The sequence below is a fragment of the Hoplias malabaricus genome, chromosome 1 (genome assembly GCF_029633855.1).
Source record: "Hoplias malabaricus isolate fHopMal1 chromosome 1, fHopMal1.hap1, whole genome shotgun sequence".
In the NCBI taxonomy this organism is placed as follows: Eukaryota; Metazoa; Chordata; class Actinopteri; order Characiformes; family Erythrinidae; genus Hoplias; species Hoplias malabaricus.
Genome location: NC_089800.1, coordinates 26,716,400 through 26,737,773, shown reverse-complemented (window position 1 = coordinate 26,737,773; position 21,374 = coordinate 26,716,400). Strand labels below are relative to the sequence as shown.

Below are 21,374 nucleotides of genomic sequence, written 5' to 3'. Positions count from 1 at the left end.
AAACAGAGGAAAATAAAGTGCAAGGATTTTTAAAATGTATTCATTCAATAGTAATAATTCAATAAAATTTGAATTGCATTTTTAAGTGTTGATTCAAATACTTAAATAATTAGACGTGAGAAATATTTTAAAACACAGCTGTTTGGATTTAAAATTTGCTACTAATTCTCAAATTCAAAACTTCACCAAAATTGTGACGGCCCCACCCCTGAGCTGATTCATCATAAGCCCACTCCCCAGAGTGTGTAGGTTATTTAGTGCCTAGGTGAGTGTGAGCTCCTGAAGGCTGGCTGGAGAACAGGAGAGGCTGGTGGAGTGTGTGAGCGTGTGCCTGGAGCTGCTCTATAAAAGCAGCGTGTCCCCAAGCCCAAGCGCATTTCTCCCTCTCAGCTCCCACTAACCAAGGGGTGAGCATGAAGCTCCTCTTCACAGCCGCCTTTGCACTCTTTGTGCTTTCTGCCTTTGACCAGGTAGATTCTTCCGCTTACGACAAAATAGTGGCCCACAGCCGCATACGGGCCAAGAAACAAGGGTGAGTTTGAGCTTTTTCTGGGGTTACTGATTTATTAATTATTTGTTACATTTATTAAGTTGATAGTGCATAGAGCCTTGAATGTGTATTTCAAGGCTCTCATTTGTGTATTTGTTTGCATGCAAATATCCACTTTAATATTTAATATATATATATAATTTAAAGAAAACAAACAAACAAACAAAATACATTGGGCTATGTAAGTATTTGCAGCTCATTTTTATAGTTTTCCAAGAACATGGTTTTGATAGTGATATCTGATGTTTCTCTTTTTAATTTTCTATTATGCTGCATGTTAATTAAGTCATTAATGCATCAATGAATATGCAACATCATAATTCCAAAGATATTTGGAACAACAAGACCGCACCTTTAAGCATTTTAAATGGCTGCCCTTGTACTCTAGGCATTATTAGTCATTTAAATTATTTATCAGTCACTACCATGAATAATTAGCAGGAATTCTAATTAATATGCATTGTACTAATTAATAAGTAAGAGTGATGTATGCTGGTTTTTAAGGCTGAAGAGTTTAAAAAGCAAGCACAAGTTATTAATAATATGGAAAATAGGCAGCACCCATAATTGCAACTGTAATCTGCTCTCATTTCCTAGAAATTTATGACCTCAAACGGTTAATTTTTTCCTGCTGTATATGATTTCATGGTTTGTCTGACACTTCCTCTGGACACTTTCCCTGCAGACCAAATGTGTGCGCTCTGCAGCAAGTGGTGGGGACCAAGAAGAAGTACTTCAGCACTTGTCGTAACTGGTACCAGAAATCCATCTGTGGAAAGCAAGCGTAAGTGGGACGTGGTTTATTACTCTTCAGGGCTGTTAAATAACCTAGCTGCTTGGGCACTCTCCAGGGGTCAGAGATGAGAGGTCAGTGTCTCAAATTATGGGTGTGTTTCAGTTTGGAACACTAATATCTGAGCTGAGCACGGCTTTCCATATACTGTCATCCTGAACTGAGTCCCTGTGCACTCTTTTTATTTATTATTTTTTTTGCTATGTTGGTGAATGCCAGCAGGTTTATTAGCGTGCATGGGATAAATGAACCTGAGGAAACAACTGTGTCGCTCTTATGACTTCCGGCATACTTCAAGCCATAGATGAGATAAGTGCTCATGATTCACTCTATGTGGTGCCCTGCCATACAGAGTCCCAGAGACCTTAATTGGTATAAAGTAGGGGAGGCCTGCTGGCAGGGCTTGTTACTAATGATTAAAGCAAACCACAGTTCTGGCTCAGAGCACTGAGGCTGTGTTGAAACAGCTCACCTTAAAATCCCGCCCGTGGGCTAAGAACACATCTGTCTGCTAGATCAGAAAGAAGTCAAAGCTAGCTTCTCGCTCCAGAGTGAGTGAGTGGGTGTTGGAGACGGTGCCCTGCCATAACAGAGCAAGTCCAGTGACTGATGATTTCTCAGAAACACCCAGCATAAGGAAGCGAGGGACATGAAATGGAGAGTCAGATAGAGGCTGGTCTTTGAAATCACAGTGAACCACAGATGTTCATTCATGCCGAGTCAGTGGTGCCTCTGGCTTCCACTTCTTTTTCCATGGTTGGGTTATGAGTTTATAGAAGTATAGGCCCTCGTGCCATGGACCAGACAGGCCACAAAGCTCCATGATGACGGCTCCTCCAGTGCTGCTGGTCTTACCTCGGCGCCTTTCCTCAAACATGGAGCTCAGCCAGACCAGAGGTTCCCATCAGCAGTTCAGCCTCGGCTTCAAATCAGCTGCTCTTTCACTTTTGCCCAATGCAGAGTGTTTTCTGTGGACTCAGCAGATGGACGTTTTCCACATTTGTGTCTGCGTAATGTTTACAAGCGTCCTCTCTAATCTCAGAAGTCTTTCACGGTTTGTACATGGTTAGTGGCTGCTGGTTTACATGGTTCAGTTGTGGTCCGAATTTAAGCATCTCATGGGGCTAAATTTATCCTTAAAGTGTGTGGTAAGAAAACCGCAAATCCTGGAGATCTTCCGTCCATTGTTTGGTTTTAAACCAGGTCTTGCCTACCACATCCAGCGAATCAGGGTCTGCAGATGACATCGATTAGAGTCAAGTTTGATGGATATTGGGTTGGAATTAGACCCAGAATTTGAGTCGCTGACCACTGCAATAGCTTCTACTAAACCAACAATAAATATGACCCATCTGGTTTTGGTTTCATACTAAATATCTCAGTATGTGCTTCAAATATTTGCATTTTTCACCCCAAAATTCTGCATAATTGCTCCTCAGCATAATGAAGGCTCACTCTACCACTGGGAAAAATGTCAATAAAATACAGTAGGAAACACTCTACTCCATCCCTACAATTTTGATGTGGTAGAAAAGCACAGCTTGCCAAGTCAACAGTAGAAAGGCTCTCCTCCTTTGTCTAGGAGAGATGTTTGAGGCGGTCTTGTTCTCCTTTGGCCCAACGTCTGGAAGTGTAACAGACGCTGTGGTGATCTCATCCCCAGCCCCCTCTCTTCTCATTTTAGCTGACTGTGCTTCAAAGCCCCTGCCACAGTAGATGATGGCAGCCAGCCATGACCTCAGAGCCCTCTCTCAGACTTAACTTTTGCCTGGTTCCTGTCTGTTTCCTCTGGTCCCTCCATGGTCTTAACAGGGTGAAAGGAAAGTCTAAACTCCCCATTTATTTTTTCTAAGTTCATTATTGTTCAACCTCATGGAAGCATCTCTTCACTTTCCACTCATGTTTCCCCTATGCAGGCCTTTGCTGGAGCTGGGTCTAGGTTGATTTGTGTGCTTTTGTCTAGGTCTGTGTTCAAACAACTGGGCTGTGGAAACATATGGAACCATTTGATGATGGTGGAGGCTTCCCAAGACTCCAGTCCAGTAATGCATGCCCCCCCCCCCACACACACACACACATTCACCTCCCCCAAGCACCCCATGTCTGCACACATAAAATAAACCTTGGGGATGTATACATCTTTTCAGAGTAAATGTATCAACATCGATTGTATCTCTTCCTGTCTGAGAAAACATTTTGAAGCCATTCACTTTTCTTCCATAAACAATGCTTCTGTGTCTTTGATATTGTAGTCTCATATCACATTTCCTACAACATCTGTCTAAAATGTTGGACTCTGCACATATAACACATGTAAATTTGCCTTTTACTTAGTAGCAAATAAAAAAAATCACAGAAATGGCACAAACATTGATAGTTTAATAGCCGACGTACTACTAGCTCTGTGAAACAAACCTCAAACAAATTCGATAAAGTTATTTGAATTAACTCTGTATTTATTTATTTCCAGATCAATCATTTTACATTAAGGAAAAATATATAGAATCACTAACAAAAATCAATTAGTGATTCAAGTGCTGGGTTTAGTTTTGCTTTTCTATCTGTAAATCAGATTTCATTTGGCAGATTTGTAACAGTTCTGTCACAAACATTGACTCCTGTTTCTGTGCATTTGTTTTGTTATGCATTTTCATTCATTAGAACATTTTGGTTTGAGTATTTTCTCCTGCTGCTTTGAAATTTTCCATGGTCTAGCTATATACGTTCCTTTTTACCTTGTGTTTATACTTGCATCAAATTTGAAACACATTTTGAGCCTGGGAACCACCATCATTGTTTAACCTTTTGTTTTCCTTCTGAAGGATTTTATACTCGTGTTTCTTTTTCAGTTCACAACACTTGTAGGGATGTTGTTGGTAAAGTCTGTCTATTTTGACCACAAACTAATTAACATTTTTAGATTATAGATTTACATGATTCCATTTTTTCCAATACTGGATGGTGAGAAAAAATCAAATGAGATCAGTTCAGTTATTTTAATGACTTTTTTGAGGAATGTTTCTTAAATACAGAATAATCAGTTTGCTTTGTATCATATATGTGATGTGTTTACATGCTACAAAGTAAAGTCTAGGTGGACATCCTCTAAATGTGGTGATTCTCATGTTTTTGCCAGGAGTAGTGTTGTGTTTCAAATGTTAATTTATTACTTATGATAAATGTGTCCTGTAAATAACTGGAGCTGCACTGCAAGACCCTATTAAAAAGCAGTAAATAGAAACTCTGCCACAGGCCATAAATATTTATGTGTTGACACAAAGTGGAGTTGGTAATTCATAGTTCCTTTAAAATGGACCTAACCACCCACCCACCCCCCTAATAGAACCTCAACAGGCAGAACTGGGACAAGACATCACTTCCCACGTTTTAGCCATATATAATATAACAATAATATCAACTGACCATAACTCCTTGTATGATTATAATAATAAGCTATAAAGGAAAAAAAACAGACCTTTTTTTTTCAAATATATGTTTAGAGCATGATTTTTAAACTTTTTAAAATTATAGTACATTTTGGTTTGTATGTTGCCTGTCGATGTTTTTCCTTGCATTGAGCTTAACAAGTATAGCATTGAAGCCAAGGCTTCCCACTGGTTGGAAATTAAGTTTAACTGTATCAGGCCATAGCCAAAAACTTGTCCCTGAACTTAACCACATCAGTAGGTTGGGCAGAAAGCTTTCCTCCAAAGATGCCATTCTGTGGCATGTGAACTAATAATTCTGTGGCCATGTACTGCTAACAGGGACATACTTTCTCAGACCTCTAGGCCACATTGCATGTTTATATAATGAGACAGTTGATGGTTTCCATATGAAAGACAGTATGTTCAGCACATAGTGTCCATAAAGCTTATGGAGCTTGTAAGGAGTAAAAAACGCTCCAGGAAAATGGGAGCATGTTTATGTGTTGGAGGGGGTAAACTACAGCGCTATTATACTGGGGTCTCTGGCAAACAATTTTCTGCTATTTTAGGTTGAAAATATTGGGTAGTGATTATAGTTACTTAATATTCCTGCTGGGATTTTCTCTCCTGTGTAGAACTGTTCTGTATGAGTGCTGTCCAGGATACATGAAGCTGGATGGTCTGCCAGGATGTCCTGCTGGTGAGTACCAGTTTTTATCATTTTTTTTAATTATTATTCAGTTTGAACAGAGACTTATTGGGAAGTCATTGCTTACACGACTACATTGTTGCCTAGTCATGATGGCAGGTCTCATTACAAATATGGACAAATACAGAAGATGGGTGGGGCACAGGTGAACAATGGGTGGGGTATATGTGGAAACAATACTATTAAATCCAATGTCTTAATTTTTCCCTCTAGTTGCTCCTATTGACAACGTCTATGGCACGCTTGGTCTGGTCGGTGCCCACTCCACACAGAAGTACTCTGCCCTATCCAAACTGAGAGAGGAAATTGAGGGAGCTGGATCATACACCTTCTTTGCCCCCAGTAATGAAGCTTGGGACCTTCTGGATGAGGTATCAGCCTTCATTCTACTTTACACAATCTTTAAAAACACTGTGAGAAAAACAACTAACAATCCATTACACACAGGAAAATACACTCTTTATTCAAAGGTTTATTGGTGAATTTTAGCCACATTATGATGAACCCGTATGCTAGGTTTCACATACACAGCATACACACTATCTGTAGAAAACACTGCTGATAGGATTGGATACTCTGGAACAGTTGGGCCTGAGCCTAAAGTCAGCATGCCCAATGATAACACCAGGGGTGCAAAGCCACAGAGTACTGGGCTACACTGGAATGGCATTCTCCATCCAATACCTTTCACACAAACTGCAGTTTTTAATCCAAACACACCAAACCAAACCTGATTTCACTAATGCTGTCTGTTCTCTGATTTTGAGTCAACATCTGGATGACTCTTGATGATCTCTCTTCTATGCCCATTAGGAAGTGAAAAGTGCCTTGGTGAGCAATGTGAACATTGAGCTGTACAATGCTCTGCACTACCACATGGCCAACAAACGTCTCCTGACAAAGGACTTAAAGAACGGAATGACTGTCCCCTCCATGTACAATGACCTGAACCTGCACATTCAACATTATCCCAATGGGGTAGGTGTGACTGAGGGACCTTTCAGAGTAGTAGGGGGATATTGGTTTAGAGAGTTGTAGTACAGAGGCACATGCATTGTTATTTTATGTCCTCATGTGCTCTTCAGGTTGTCACAGTGAACTGTGCTAGAATCATCCATGGAAACCAGGTGGCGACCAATGGTGTGGTACACGTTATTGACCGCGTTATCACTGCAGTGGGCAACACCATTCAAGATATAATTGATGTTGAAGATGATCTGACTTCCCTGAATGTAAGTTACAGAGGCATTTTCACTGTAGACCTAATAACATTCTGTGCTCACAAGGTTATTTTCTTGTAGACTGTAAAAGGTTTATTAAAAATAGGATGAATGGTACATTGCAGGCTATCCAGAATCCCAGCTCCTTTCTAAAGACTTTCATAATGTTCCACCCTTTGACCTTCCACCTTCTCATTACATGAGTCTTTCCTCTATTCCCCACACAGTTAATAATTTTCTTACTTTCTTTTATTCCAGAATGTGGCTACAGCCTCTGGCCTGTTAGAAAATTTGGGAAGACCTGGCCATTTCACTCTTTTCGCCCCCACCAATGAGGCCTTTAGTAAGCTGGACCACAGCGTTATGGACAGACTAATGGCTGACAAGGGTGCCCTCAAAGGTAAACCACTGAGCTAAAAACCAGAACTTCATTTACCTTATTGGAACGCCTTCCCCAAACAAAGCACCAAGTACACACAAGACACTTTCAGCATGTGAGAGGAAACGTTGAGCTCTTATATCAATGGCAGACTCATGGCACGAAGTGGTGCTTCATTCCTCTTTAATGAAATCCAAAGTCCAAAGGAAACAGAGTTGTGATGGTTCCTTTGTGTCGTGTTTGCTCTCACCCACGAGAGCTGGTGTTAGCGTTGGGATTTTATTTAGCTCCATTTGTACCAGATGGGGATTACAGTGGGGTGTTCTCTCCATGTGGAATTCCCAGAGTGTTGGCAGACAGTTGTGAGATCACTACAACAGAACTGAAAATTAGAACTGACTGATCCCCAGTGGTCAACTTTAAATTCTACACCTTATCATTAGCTCTCTTTTAGAGTAGTCACCTGGTTGCATTTATGGTGAGAATTGTTGGCTTGTCTACTAATCAATTCATGGAATATTCCAACCATGTAAATAAAATAACATAGTAAAAGATAGACTTAGTTCTACATCAGCTGATTGGTTGTTGATCCAGGCCAGAAGTACCCAAGACAGAAACTCAGCTATATGAACCTAAATCAAACCAGTCTGAACTACACCTGTAATGGATTCACATTGTGTGTGTGTGTGTGTGTGTGTGTGTGTGTGTGTGTGTGTGTGTGTTTTCCAGCAGCAACACAATGTAAAACCTAAATGTTGAAAGATGATCAAATAATCCGTAGAGCGCATGCTCCTCATAATGCCAAGTGCAGTAAAGAAGGAAACAGCTGTAGATTTTACTATCCAGTGAGAACTGGCAGCATCAGGGTCCTTCCATTTATACCAGTCTCTTGTCAGCCATTTGACTGAGACATTAGAAAGCATGGCTTGAAGTGAAACAGTGATGTTGTAGACAGACATTTTCTCAAAGGACCCAAGGGCTCCCAAGGACACCTGGGTTTTAAGGGTTGGTGCAGATACTTCCTCTAGAGATACAAATTACATTCATGTTAGTTTGGGAAGCAAGTCTAGCTTTCCTAGTGTGGAAAAAAAAAATTAGAAGTGGACATTTTGGGAAATGTTTTATTGAAATCTAAGTCAAGGTTCTTAAAGAGTTCTGAAATTTCTGAGGTGCCATTTTTTGTTCATTTACTAATATTAAAGCACACTTGCTAATATTGAAGCACATTTTGTATTAACAGATTTTGTTTTTTAATGTCTTCTAAAATCTTTTTTTTTTAACAGCCCTGTTCAACTACCACCTATTGGACTCAGTCCAGTGCTCCGAGGCCATCATGAGTGGAACATCATACGAGACTCTGGAGGGCTCCAACATTGAAATCGGCTGCGATGGAGAATCCCTCACAGTGAACGGTGTCAAAATGGTGCTAAAGAAAGATATTGTCACATCTAATGGTGTCATTCACCTGATCGACCAGGTTCTCATGCCAGATGCAGGTTAGACTCTTATTATTCATCTAATATAGCACCTTATGGACATGGATTCTAGCAACTTCCTCACATTTAGTTCTTGTCATGCCAAGTTGGAAAAGACCAAACTCCAATAAGTGTTAGGGAACTAAAGCCACACATTGATCCAAAAGCAGATGTGTGCTCACTACCTCACTAGTGTTTGTGTAAATGTGTGTTTCACTGCACGGATTGGGTTAAATGTGGAGAACAAATTCATCTGTGTGCAAGCAGAGGCTAATAAAGTGATGCTAATTCTATGTCCAATTAATGGAGAAGTGCCTATATATCTTGTAATCTCTTCTACCGGAATGTTGTTCTTAAATTCATTCTCACTTATAAAGAAGTATGCCTTTCCTTTGTGCTCTGTATAATAACTAAACATGATAAAATCACCTGTTTAAAATGGTTTTTAAAAACATTTATGAACATTTTTTATTTTAAAATATACCTTGTTGCTCTCTGCTTCAATTTTATTTGAAGCATTTGGTCTGGGTCTTACACACAGTACTGCACTTCCTGAGATGCATCTTAAACATCAAGCACTGCCTTTTTTTTCCTTCAAGCCAAACAGGTGATGGAGTTGGTTGGATCATCCCAGGCCACCTTCGGCGACATGGTATCCGAGCTGGGTCTGGCAGCGGCCATGAGACCTAAGGCTGAATACACCTTGCTGGCCCCTCTCAATGCAGCTTTCACTGGTACGTCATTCTAAATGTTTCCAGTTACCTTTGGCAGACACATATTCCTCGCCCTGTCTTCTGAACTGGCTCACTGAATGTTACTACACTCCAAAACCCTACTCATAGCTGTCTCGAGACAGTCTGCATCAGTCTTGTTTCTTTCAAGGACATGTTTCTGCTTTTCTCTTGGCACATTTCTAACTTTCCACATTGTCCCCATACTTTTTCATGGTTCTATCTCATGCTACAGTAGGTGGGTAGATTGTTCATTTAGATAGTTTTATTTACACTGATATAAAAACCATGTGTTTTAATCATGCTTTTCCACTTAAACTTAAAATAAGATGGTAATATATCAGATGTATGACTTTAAGAAAACATTTTTACTTACAGGTGTCCTTTCTGTCAAAGGATCACTGACTGAAAATTCCGTTAAAGATACAGAACCATGTGTTACAGCTTAGAAAACATATTCATGACATTTAAATCACCCGTAAAGTTTGAGTTTGCTACATGAGACCTATGAAAGCTCCCTAGTTGATAGAAAATAATGGTTTCCATGTAGCCGTAGACTAGAGACCTCAAATAACAAACAGCTATAGCTGGAACTCATATTTGTAAAATTGTATTTATTTTTTCAGTGGAAAAAAAGTGTCAGTGCCAATGCAAAGTTGTTTTTGCATAGTATGGCTTTAAGCTTCCAATATATAGTAACTATAGCCCGAATAAAACTGTAGACCTCCCAAAAGGCAGACCTGGGCCAGTCGCCCTCTCCTTGTTAATATAGTGCATTTATGATTAATGACAGATGGGAAACATTCATCATTTAAAGTTTACAGGCCAATTTAGGCCATTTACAGGGCACCACAGAAGGAAAGGATATTGCTCCAAGCAACAATACCTGAAATTACCTGAGGAATAAATTGCTGACATAAAGAAAGCACAAACCCACACAAAGAAACACTGGCTCTCTACTTGTGTTGTGCATGCAATTATAGAATTTCAATACTAATACATAACCTAAGAAATATTGTTTAGTACTGCTACACTGGAAACATGAGCTCAAATAGAACATGACTTTTAGACCCACACAAACTAAGCCCAAGTGATCTCGTTAATTTGAATCTGAACAAAATATCCCTCCAACACTTTATGACACAAAACTCTGGGACTCAACCCACACAAACCAAACTAGAACTACTAAAACTGAAAGTTAAACCCAACTCAGACCTAAGATTTTGAGCAGAGGCATAGCCAGGGCCCACCCCATCAGTTATAGTTAATTCCCCCCATGCAAGTTCACACATGTCTTCCTTCCTCTCCAGTGCACATTTCTGCACATCCAGTTTGAAGCTACAGTATGAGGGGAAAACAAGAGGAATGTAAAGTTGGTCTACACCAAACAAGCTCAACTGGAACTACTCAGTTTGAAAGCTTAACCTAACACAGACACACAATTTTGAGACAGAATATCTAGAAATCCCAACTGGAACAACTACATTTAAAAGACCACACTCAAGCTCTACTTGCTCTGCCAAATTTGAAACTTGAACCCAACTCAGACAAGCATTTGAGACATAAGCCAACCTGTCCTAAATGATTATAACTATTAATTTGTCTTTAAGATATAATTCAACCAAGTCCAAATGCTACAAATAAAACCAAAAAGTAACCAAAGCCTGATCAGACCCATCTTAGAAAACAAACCGGAGAGTAGTGCTGGGATGAAAACTGCTCTGAGCCTCTCCCAAAATATTTTGTTTTGCTGGCCCCCTCTTGGGCACAGGTCATTAACGCAAGTCACTCAATATGAAAAATGTTTCATGATTCAGTGCACAGGGCACATAAAAAGTACTGATGTAATCTCAACATTGTATAGTGATTTGAACAATTATGTTAATTAATGACTACAATTCAAATCTCAGTTCCTCCCTTTCTGTGGAATATTCACTCTAGATGAGGTAATGTCCATGGACCAGCGTCTTCTGAAGATCATTCTGGAGAACCACATTCTGAAGCGTAAGATTGTGCTGAGTCAGCTATTCAATGGTCAGCGCCTTGAGACCTTGGGAGGGAAGTTCCTCAGAGTGTTTGTCTACCGCACGGTTAGTCTTTACACTTTTTTTGTATTAAAGTGTATCTGCTGATTCTATGGAAATGATTGGGGTTTTAATGTGGAACTGATTAAAAGCACATCAAGCAATTCAAGAGAAGTTGAAAAAGAAAGCAAGCCTGTCAGATGTGGTGGAAAGAATTATTGAACTAGGAAACAAGATCCATCTCTTCATTCCAAAGTATCTGTACCCCACCAAACCCTGTTTGTGTTTTCTGGTATTACCTCAGTTCATCAAGGGGAATTCGAACATCTAGCTTATTAGAAATGTCCCTAGGACATTTGTTTAACTTCCCAGATGTCACCTCCCTTCTACAATTAGTTGTGCAGTTAATCTGGATTGGTATATACTCAACATTGCAGTGACAAACAAATTAAAATAAAATAAGTCATACAAATATGTTGTATCATATGTGAGTGCTTATGAACAATATTTTTCAAACATGCTTTTACGTGTTGAAAGGCTGTCTGCATTGAGAATGCCTGCATGATCCGCGGAAGCAAAGAGGGAAGCAATGGTGCCCTCCATTTAATGAAGACTCTGATCAAACCAGCACAGTCCACTATGTTCAAAATGCTCACTGACCATGGAGGCTTCAAGTAAGTGAAGCATTTCAATATGTTTATGTCACTAGAGATGCGCAAATGAGACAAAGCCATACTGCTCAAGCAAACCTTTATTAAGTGCCCTATCTAGGGCACTAGTGCAGAAAAGTGCAAAGGAATGAGGCAGTGTCATGTACAATATAAAGCTTCCAGGCACAGTTAGGGAAATATTTGGTGAAATATTTATTTTTCTTTAAATTAATGGCCGCAGACAGCTTTGGGAAATAAATTTAGAACTTGCGAATGTGAGACGAAGTGTTCTTCTTTGTTATTCCTAGTTTAGAGCATGTCTAGAGCTACATCACAAAGTGAAAATACTTGTCAGTCTTGAATAAAGAAGATTAAACGAGGGGAAAGTGAAACACTCATTATAATTCTCCGCACGTTTGAAGGATCTTTTTGTCTCTGATGGCGGAGGCGGGTTTGACCGATCTGCTGAAGCAGGAGGGAGATTTCACTCTGTTTGCTCCGACTGATGAGGCTCTGGCTGGTCTTACTAAGAGAGACATCGACATTTTGAAGAGTAAGTCTGAAAGCCACCTAACGAACTTCAAACCATGATTTGCTTTCTAATTAGGTCAAAGTGACCTAATGGCCACACATTAGTCATATACTATCACTGCTGGAACAGCTTTAGTACTTGTTCTGCTATTAAAAATTTTAAAATAAAGGACAGATCCTAATGTATAATGATCAGCCGTCAAATTAAAATCACATCCTTGTATCAGCACTCATTGTCGATTTTATCAGCTTCATTGGCCACAGAGGTGCACTTTGAAGTTCTACAATTACAAACTGCAGTAAATCTGCCAGCTCTGCAGGTACTGTGAAGGTCCTTACTATTAAAGAACAATGTGAAAGGGGGCTTACAAAGTATGCAGAGCCACAGATGGACTACAGTCTGATTGAGGATTTAAAATTGTGCTTATATGTTCAGTGAATCTTATAAAATGTACAATAAACAGAACAACAGGGGGTAGTTTTACTTTTTGGCTGATGGCATTCTGGTTTGCTCTTGCCTCCTCTCTATGATAAGGGGACCCCAATGCCCTCCGAGCCATCCTGCTGTACCATTTCAGCAAAGGCATCTTCATCGGAGGAGGCCTGGAGACAGGAGTCACTAACCTACTTAAATCGCTCCAGGGCAGCAACCTGAAAGTCCTGTTCGTAAGTGTTACACAGTACTGCCTGTGACTTTTGACAAACCCTGTAGACTCTAGGCACACTGCAACAAAGACAAAGTGATATTTTATTTAAGCCCTTGTATATTATATTATATAGTATATTATATATTTATATGCATATTTTTATATTTGTTAATGCTGTATCTCAGTGAGCACACTGTGCTTAGACAACTGGTTTCTTGCATTAAAGTTAACCCAGATTTCACTAATGAAGGAAAGTTAACTCTCAAATGTTGTTTCACACAGAATCAGACCATGAACGTGGATTCTGTGCAAGTTACTGAGGGTGACCTCATGGCCACAAATGGAGTTATTCACATTGTCAAGAACCTCCTCTACCCTGAAAGTAAGGACTGCAGCACTATATGCTACATTATTAGGTCACAGCTTATTAGAATTGTCTAAGTTTGTGTATTGTTGAACTTACACTATCTTATAGGCTTCACAAATAAAGGAGTGGTCAGTCTTCTGGATGGGAATGGGAATATTAGTAATTGAACACTGTTTCAACACTGCAAAAACCTATGTTTATTCAGAAGAGTACATGTAGTTTCCCAGGATACAATAAGAATGATCAGGAAAAAATAATTGATCCAGAGGGAGTGGATATCTGGTGTGCCCAGAGTGTGCAATAAGAGACCCCAATGTATTATGGCATAAAGATACAAACTAAAGCCATTTGCATCGCAGTCAATAAGCAGTTGCATTGGCAAGTATAGCCATCATGTCATTTAGATGGAAGCATCTGTTCACTGGCTCTTCATTTACGTGTTTGCCTAAATAATTGGCTCTAAAAATCCAATCAGTGTTTCTCCAAATATTCTGACTTTATTCTCAGAAAACTTTTTGGCACTTTGAAACTTTTCTGATGCAGTGGCCCTAAAATTCCATTGTAGTTTTTATAGTACTTCATCAGATACATAACAAAGAGTTTGCATCAGTGGCGATTGCTCTAAGACTCCAAGGGAACTCAGCTTCCCCTAAAATGTAAAAAAATAAGTGATCAAATATATACTGTTGTGTTTACATGTCATTGAATAAATATGCACTACAACGCGCTCAACTTTTGTTCAGAATCTACTTCTTATCACTGGTAAAGACGCGGCTTTCCTCTCAATCATTCCCTTCACAGTGATTTAAACAGTGAGGACGCTGAGCGTCCACAGAGTTCAATAGCGAAGCAGTGAAGTGCAGCGAATCGAGACGCGTGATTGGATAAATGCTGGGCTTTGTCCCTCCCATCGGACGCTCAGCGTTTCTGGGGGTCTATGGGGCAGTAGGCTGGCCTCAGCTGGCCCGGACGCTCAGCTTCTGCATGATGATTGGATGATCTCTCTGAGGCTGAATCCCTTTTTGATTGACAGCGAAATGAGCGAATCAGCTAGTCAAGTCCCTGGAAAGACGCCTTGTTGGTACGACAGGGTCACAGATCATTTTCTTGAAAAGGAACGGAGGGTAGAATTTACGTATAAATAAACCGACACATTTTATGATGTAGGCCGAAATTGAGCTTCCCCTCCTTGAAAGACCAGCATCCGCCACTGGTTTGCACGGATTAGCAAATCAATTTTACCAGTGAACAGGAGCTCACTCAGTAATGATAAAATAACCAAGAACATACTAATGTTGTGAATGCTTGGACTTCTAGTTTTTGTAGTAAATGCAGTATTTTTGGAGATTTGGTGGCAAATAATGTTCTATCCATAGTTACATAATCAGAAACAATACATTGCTGTCAAATCAAAGACTAAAAATATGTGAATATTGTATTTGAATATATGAATGATGTTTTATAGAAATTCCTGTTGGAAGCCAGGAGCTGCAGACTGTTCTGAGAAGGTTCATCAAAATCTTCCAGATCAAGGTAAAAGCCTTGGCACACACTCAATGTTTTCATGCCCAAGATCGCACAAACAACATGTTCACACCTTTAGGGCCTATCACTGTTTGTTGTACTTAACAGCTTGAAGGAGTTGGCTTATATCAAATAGGCAAACCCAATTAAGCATTTATGTGTACATACACTGAGCCAAGTGCCTTGAGATTTTAAATAAATGTACTCTCATCTATATGTCTGGGTTGGATAGTGACGTTTGAAAAGTTTTGAAGGGCATGAGATTCAAATAATAGAGTCTGCCTTTAATCAATTTTAAGGACACTTCATTGATTGCCACAAATGTGTTCCTTTCTGTTAACAGTATCAACCAGGTTACAGATTTGAGGAGATTCCTCTGACATTCATGATCAAGGTTACACATGTACATGAGAGAGACCCAACCTTCACCACGGTTACAAGAGTTATTGAAGGGAACCCAACCTTCACCAAGGTCACAAGAGTCATCGAGGGGGAGCCAGCTATAACTAAAGTTAGCCGCATCATTGAAGGTAAATGTAATTTTGAATTTGTTATACAGAAGTTTTCTAAAATGGGCGGTACGGTGGCGCAGCAGGTAGTGTCGCAGTCACACAGCTCCAGGGACCTGGAGGTTGTGGGTTTGATTCCCGCTCCGGGTGGCTGTCTGTGAGGAGTTGGTATGTTCTCCCTGTGTCTGCGTGGGTTTCCTCCGGGTGCTCCGGTTTCCTCCCACAGTCCAAAAACACACGTTGGTAGGTGGATTGGCGACCCAAAAGTGTCCGTAGGTGTGAGTGAATGTGTGTGTGTGTCTGTGTTGCCCTGTGAAGGACTGGCGACCCCTCCAGGGTGTATTCCCGCCTTGTGCCCAATGATTCCAGGTAGGCTCTGGACCCACCGCGACCCTGAACTGGATAAGCGGTTACAGATAATAAATGAATGAAAGAAAGTTCTCTAAAATGTCTGTGTGAAAATGTGACATGAATTTTGGTAGAACCTACAAAATGCTGATTCATGCATTGTAAGGACATTAGAAGAACGCTACTTCAACCACTTTTTGAGAGCCTGAATTGGTTAATAGCTGAGGTTTCTCTCACTGCAAAACTAAACTTGTAGTCCCATAGGGCTAGATTAGCTCTCATAGAATAATGAATATATGGGGACATAGTTTATTGTTGGAATGCCTCAAAATCCCCCTTCAACAAGTCCATACTCTAGTAGAATAATGCAATACAAACTGAAAACAAAAATATGTGGCTCTGCAGACACTAGGGTCCTGATCATTAAAAAACATGGTGAATGTGCCCTCAGTGTATGCAGAGCAACAGATCGGCTACAGTTTCAGCTTATAATAGTCTAGTGTGTCAGACAATGTTAAAATTTCCCACTATGTTCTCCAACTAAAATGCTGTCCATGCTTTGCTCAAAATATCTCATGATTATCTCCAGAGGTTTTGGTTATGAGATCATGTCTAGTCTCAAAAGGCCGCTAATCAAGTTGATCAGGGCATGTGCAATCATGGTCAATTAACTATAATGTAGTAGTGTCTAAAAGTCAGTTTGCTTTCTTAACTTTAATTGCTGCCTTTAAGCCAGGGTTAGGGAACTGATTAACAGAATTCAGCACAATTTCATGGTATTCCTGCTCTAGCACAGCAAACAAAACTGGCAATTAACTATTGAATTTCATCAAATGTGACAGAGCTGGAAAACAACCAAACTGTGCAGGAATTTTTCCCCCGTCAGTAGCAATGATCCCCAACCCTCCCTTACGCTATACCATGGAATAAGGTGTAAGACCAAGTCTACATAGAATCATTTAAATCCTCTCTTGTGTTTTGACAGTGTGAAAGCTATTAACCTTGCTTAAATGTTCTGCTCCAACAGGTCCTGCATACATGGTCAGAAGCTCCTCCAATATGGAGCTCCATGGTAGTGAGATATCTCGAGCAACCCTTCTTTAAGCATGCCTATTAGTAGGGCTGAAAGACTCAACCTTTACTCTCTAACTTGGGTTTACAATTAACAAATCTTTGTTTCCCTTCTGTGGTAATGACACTGTTCTGGCATCCCAAACTCTCGCAGAATTCATAGGAATTATAAGCGTTAGAAATTCCATTGGATATCACTTGAATGGAGTGTTGAAAAGGCTATGGCTGCTATATGGGACCTTTAACCCCATCTCAACTTTTGAAATTCCTAAGAATTTGCAATTCTGATAATAAATAAAAGTCCCTGCTCTTGGGTTCTGAAACTTCACAGGTAATAGAGTAACAGGCCTTGTTTCCTGTAGAGATTTTCCCTGCTGTTTTCAGATTCTCTCACAAGTTCTGTCCTGCTTCATTCTCCTTGATAGTGAAAGCTTTGATGCATTCTTTAACTGAATCTGTTTCTGTTGTTCAGGATCTGAAACAGAGTACACTCCCATTGATGCAGAAAGCAGCCACTTCAAACTCATTCCAGGTGAGCTTTTTTCAACTACTGGTGTGATAGTGATCACTTTGTAGTGTACTGGTAGTTAAGACATATGCTGTCTGGTTGATTTCCTACAGAGGGACCCAGGCGAACTCCTGGAAGACGACCCCCAGGTAAACATTTTAGAGGAGTAGATTATGGCTTCATAAGTTCAACACCCCTTGTCAAATAATGTGTTTTGTTATTTGTTAAAATGTAATCAAATACTTATTATTTTTATATATTATCTTATAATTTCACAAGGAATTAAAAACAGGAAAATGCTCCATTCTTTTGCTGTTGTTAAGGCAATGAAGCAATGTTCTCAATTTTCACAAAGCAGCTCCTCAGATGACTCTGAACCACACTCATTTAACACAGCAAAAAGTATTCTCCACCATGTCTGGCATTATAATCACATGATTTGAGGGATGAAAGGGTGTTTTAGGGAGAACAAATTATTTTTAAATGGCACAATCCTGTTTCATTTGTATCCCCGATATCAAGAGTACTCCTTGATAAATGAGAGATCATCTGAACATTAGAGCTTATGTTGGTTAGACAAAATACCCAATCCATTTGGTTCAATGCAATATGTGAAATCTGCTCTTGTTTGCTAATTGTCACACTGAGAAAGTGGCAATAAGCAGCTGTGAAAGTGATATTTTTATCTATATATTGTTTACAATACATTGTGTACCCCTTTTCTGCAAGCTAACACCATGCCGGCTTAATTGCTGTCCACATTTCTGCATATGCGCTCTTCCTTGCAATGTTTTGTACTGTTCTTGTAATGCAGTGGCTGTGGCTGAGAATACCTATGTCAGTTTTGCAGGCTTGTTAATGGTAATTTTCTGTATTAGTGAGTTTTGCTTCTTCTGAAGCAGTAGGTGTCTCCTGTCCAAGTTAAGTGGCAAATGGCACTCTCTCTCTAGAGAGTCGCATTGCAAGACTAGCTCTGAGCTGATACAGATGAGAGGGACAGGACAGATGAGCAAGTGTGTAGACAAACAAAACAAAAGCACATGGACAAAGAAACATGTGGACCAGTAAACAACATAAAACCAGACAGAATATGGCACTAATGAGTGAATTTCTCAAAACTGCTGTTGCAGTTGTTTAATGATCTAACAAAGACAACATTTTGATGCATTATTTATTTAGTGTCACAAACATGGCTGAATCTACCATATGGGTCCACTTTATTAAGTCTGAATTCAATCTAAGCCATCTATGTCTAATGTTCCAACCAGAAACAGATAAATAATCATTCTGGCAACTTTTTACACACATATTGTGAAATTAGTTTTGTTTTTTATTAGAGAATGGCCTCCTGATCTCCTGATCTCCTGATCCTGTCAAAGCCTTAACTAAGGGGCTAAAGCTAGAATAAATATGACATGCCTCACCACAAGTGGTAGGTTTAGATGAGGGCTACCATTCAAAATGCTTCACGGAAAGGATTCTCAGCTCAGTAAGGTTAAACGATCAGGAAAACTATCAGGTCACTTGAAGCTGCCTTTTCGGATGGCCACTCTGATTCATTTCTCTCTTCTGTTTTTCAGCTGGACACAGGAGGAGAACCAGGATGACCAGCAAGGCCTAGGCACCGTAAGAGAAAACACAAAGGAAGACCCTTGAACATTTAAGGAAAACAAGGGGTTAAAGTGGCATGGAATCACTTGTTAAAGAGAAAGTGACCTCCCTGATTCAGACATTATTGGACAGGCCCAGTTGTAATAACAATAACAGTATTTGGGAATGATTGTGTATGTTTTATTATAAAACATTTCTAGTTAAAATAGGGATAAAAAATGCCTTGTGTATGTAAATATTTTTTAAAGACGTTTGTTGTGGTGGGTTACAAATGGAACAAGTGTCTGTTGCAGAAACCTCACATGTGATAGCTTGTGGAATGTGTTAAGAATGTAAGTCTAGAAAAAGAATTCCTGGAAACGTCTAAATGGTTTACATTTGACATAAAAAGACAACATGTAGAAAGAGCATAGAGTTGCACACATCTGTATTATGCAGATTATGAGAGCATATGCTCACATAATAAAACTGGTGTTTGTAACTAATGTGACTTTTCTGCAACAGATGTGTTTCTGGGAATCTGTCTTTCCGTATTTGCTGAGAAACTCCTAAAGCCAAGTAGAATCCAGGTTTCTTTGGGTTGAGGTTTACTTCTGCATTACCAAAGATTTAAATGGTGCTAATGTTCAGTATTTTTTTTTTCATTAAAAATAAATTTGATTGCAACATTTTGATAATAAATTTGCCTGCTTTCTCCTTTGGGTCAAAAATCTTCTCCTGGATATTATGGATGTATTTACTGGCCTGTGCAAAACAAAGGCAAACTTCCCATTATTGGCTGACTCCCTTGCTATTGCCATTTATCACTGAGGAAATGTAAATAACACTTTGGCAATTTGGTTAATAAAATCCAAGATTTTAGCCCTATGCCTGTCACAGTTTGCTTTGTCTGTAAAAGCCACATTAGAAATATTTTTCATTTTTCTGTTTTAAAGGAAAACATATTGGGGGTGTACTGAAGTTAGAGGCTTTGAAGCTAATTAGATCCTTCACTACACGTTGCGTATCATTCATTACAACTCATATTAGTAGATGATAGGAGTTATTAATAATTCATGCTAAATGTTTAATTATAACTTATTTTTTTCAAGTTGAACATAAATTGTCAACTAAAAAAATTGTACGAAATTAATCATGTGCTAACTTAATAGATTCTAGGTAACACAGTGACGTCCACTCACAAAATAAAATCACAAATCAAATTGCTTTTTGGTCAAGGACTGGGCTTAATCCCTGTCTGGGAAACCACCGCAAAATGTATTTATATATGTAGTAATAAAGGACAAAAGTTTTTGCTAAATGCCATACATTTAGATCCAAAAATAAATAAATTAATTAATTCATTCATTATCTGTAACCCTTATCCAGTTCAGGGTCGTGGTGGGACCAGAGCCTACCTGGAATCATTGGGCGCAAGGCGGGAATACACCCTGGAGGGGGCTGAAAAATAAATTAATAAATCTATTAGCATACTGCATATTTTGTAACCTAGCATATTTGATGGTGCCATCCCAACGTTTGGTGCAATTTGACAGAACAGACCAAAACTAAACACACAATATTAATTAAATTAATGTCAGGACAAAATCTGGCATCTGCAAAATCTGAAAAAGGACAAATTTACAGTATTTTTGAAGCTAAGCACTTGAGTGTAACCTCAGAGTTTATGTTGAATTGAAAGATATGAACACATCTTCCATTTATTTCCATTTCTTACATGCAAATACTGAACTCTTTGAATTGGGGCCAATCCATCAGCAGCCTGTTCAGACAAAAAGCTTATCCTCAGGGTAGAGATGCACAGAAAGGACACCAGTATTTCAACACTCGCTGGCTTTGGTGGAAAGCAAAAAAGAGAACACCAGTGTAAATATCTTTAGGGAAATAATAACAAACCTGCACTGATACAGGACAAAACAATTTTGTGAGAAAAGAATTCATTTTTAAATATATAGCTGCTCGAAACATATAAAACATAATTTGAAACTTGTTAAGAGCTACTGACTTATATATAGATGGGTAGAGTGGTGTAATCAAACACAGCTCACTTAAATAGCACTTTTGTTCTGTGCCAATTTATTGAAACACAAGCTGTGAATGGAGGTATTCCCTTCGATTCCCATTAGTGCTGATTAATAAACATTCAACCAGAGATAGCCCTCATTCTTTCTGTCTCTACATGTGTGATGGAATTTGCCTTTAAGTTAGGGGAAAAAAGCTGTGGTTTAAAAGAGGGTGACAAAATTTCAGAAGTACATTACCCACAAAGATATTTATGCTTTCCCCCACCCATTCTTTT

The 21,374-nt window shown here is 39.3% G+C and overlaps 1 protein-coding gene across 2 annotated transcripts; it reads left to right on the top strand.

The window, feature by feature from the left end:
* Positions 1-281: 281 nt before the first annotated feature.
* Positions 282-19,934, top strand: postnb (periostin, osteoblast specific factor b). 2 transcript variants are annotated; one of them, XM_066660936.1, is made up of 20 exons: positions 282-532; positions 1,236-1,334; positions 5,407-5,471; positions 5,694-5,851; positions 6,294-6,458; positions 6,566-6,712; positions 6,959-7,100; positions 8,363-8,575; positions 9,154-9,288; positions 11,227-11,375; positions 11,847-11,983; positions 12,382-12,512; positions 13,026-13,156; positions 13,420-13,519; positions 14,970-15,037; positions 15,372-15,558; positions 16,913-16,957; positions 17,429-17,488; positions 17,578-17,613; positions 19,045-19,934. In XM_066660936.1, the coding sequence occupies exons 1-20, from the start codon at positions 414-416 to the stop codon at positions 19,083-19,085; spliced, it is 2,328 nt and encodes a 775-aa protein (XP_066517033.1). In that variant the 5' UTR covers positions 282-413; the 3' UTR covers positions 19,086-19,934. The 2 variants fall into 2 exon arrangements, with proteins under 2 accessions (XP_066517033.1, XP_066517042.1); XM_066660945.1 differs by lacking the exon at positions 16,913-16,957 and having other exon boundaries at positions 284-532.
* The last annotated feature ends 1,440 nt before the right edge of the window (positions 19,935-21,374 follow it).

What these genes read in the sequence shown, in the direction of transcription:
- postnb (XM_066660936.1), top strand. Translation starts at nt 414, where the DNA reads ATGAAGCTCCTCTTCACAGCCGCCTTTGCACTCTTTGTGCTTTCTGCC. An exon ending in TCTGCCAGGATGTCCTGCTG is followed by an intron (nt 5,472 to 5,693) that starts GTGAGTACCAGT and finishes TTTTCCCTCTAG; the next exon opens with TTGCTCCTATTGACAACGTC. An exon ending in ACTGACCATGGAGGCTTCAA is followed by an intron (nt 11,984 to 12,381) that starts GTAAGTGAAGCA and finishes GCACGTTTGAAG; the next exon opens with GATCTTTTTGTCTCTGATGG.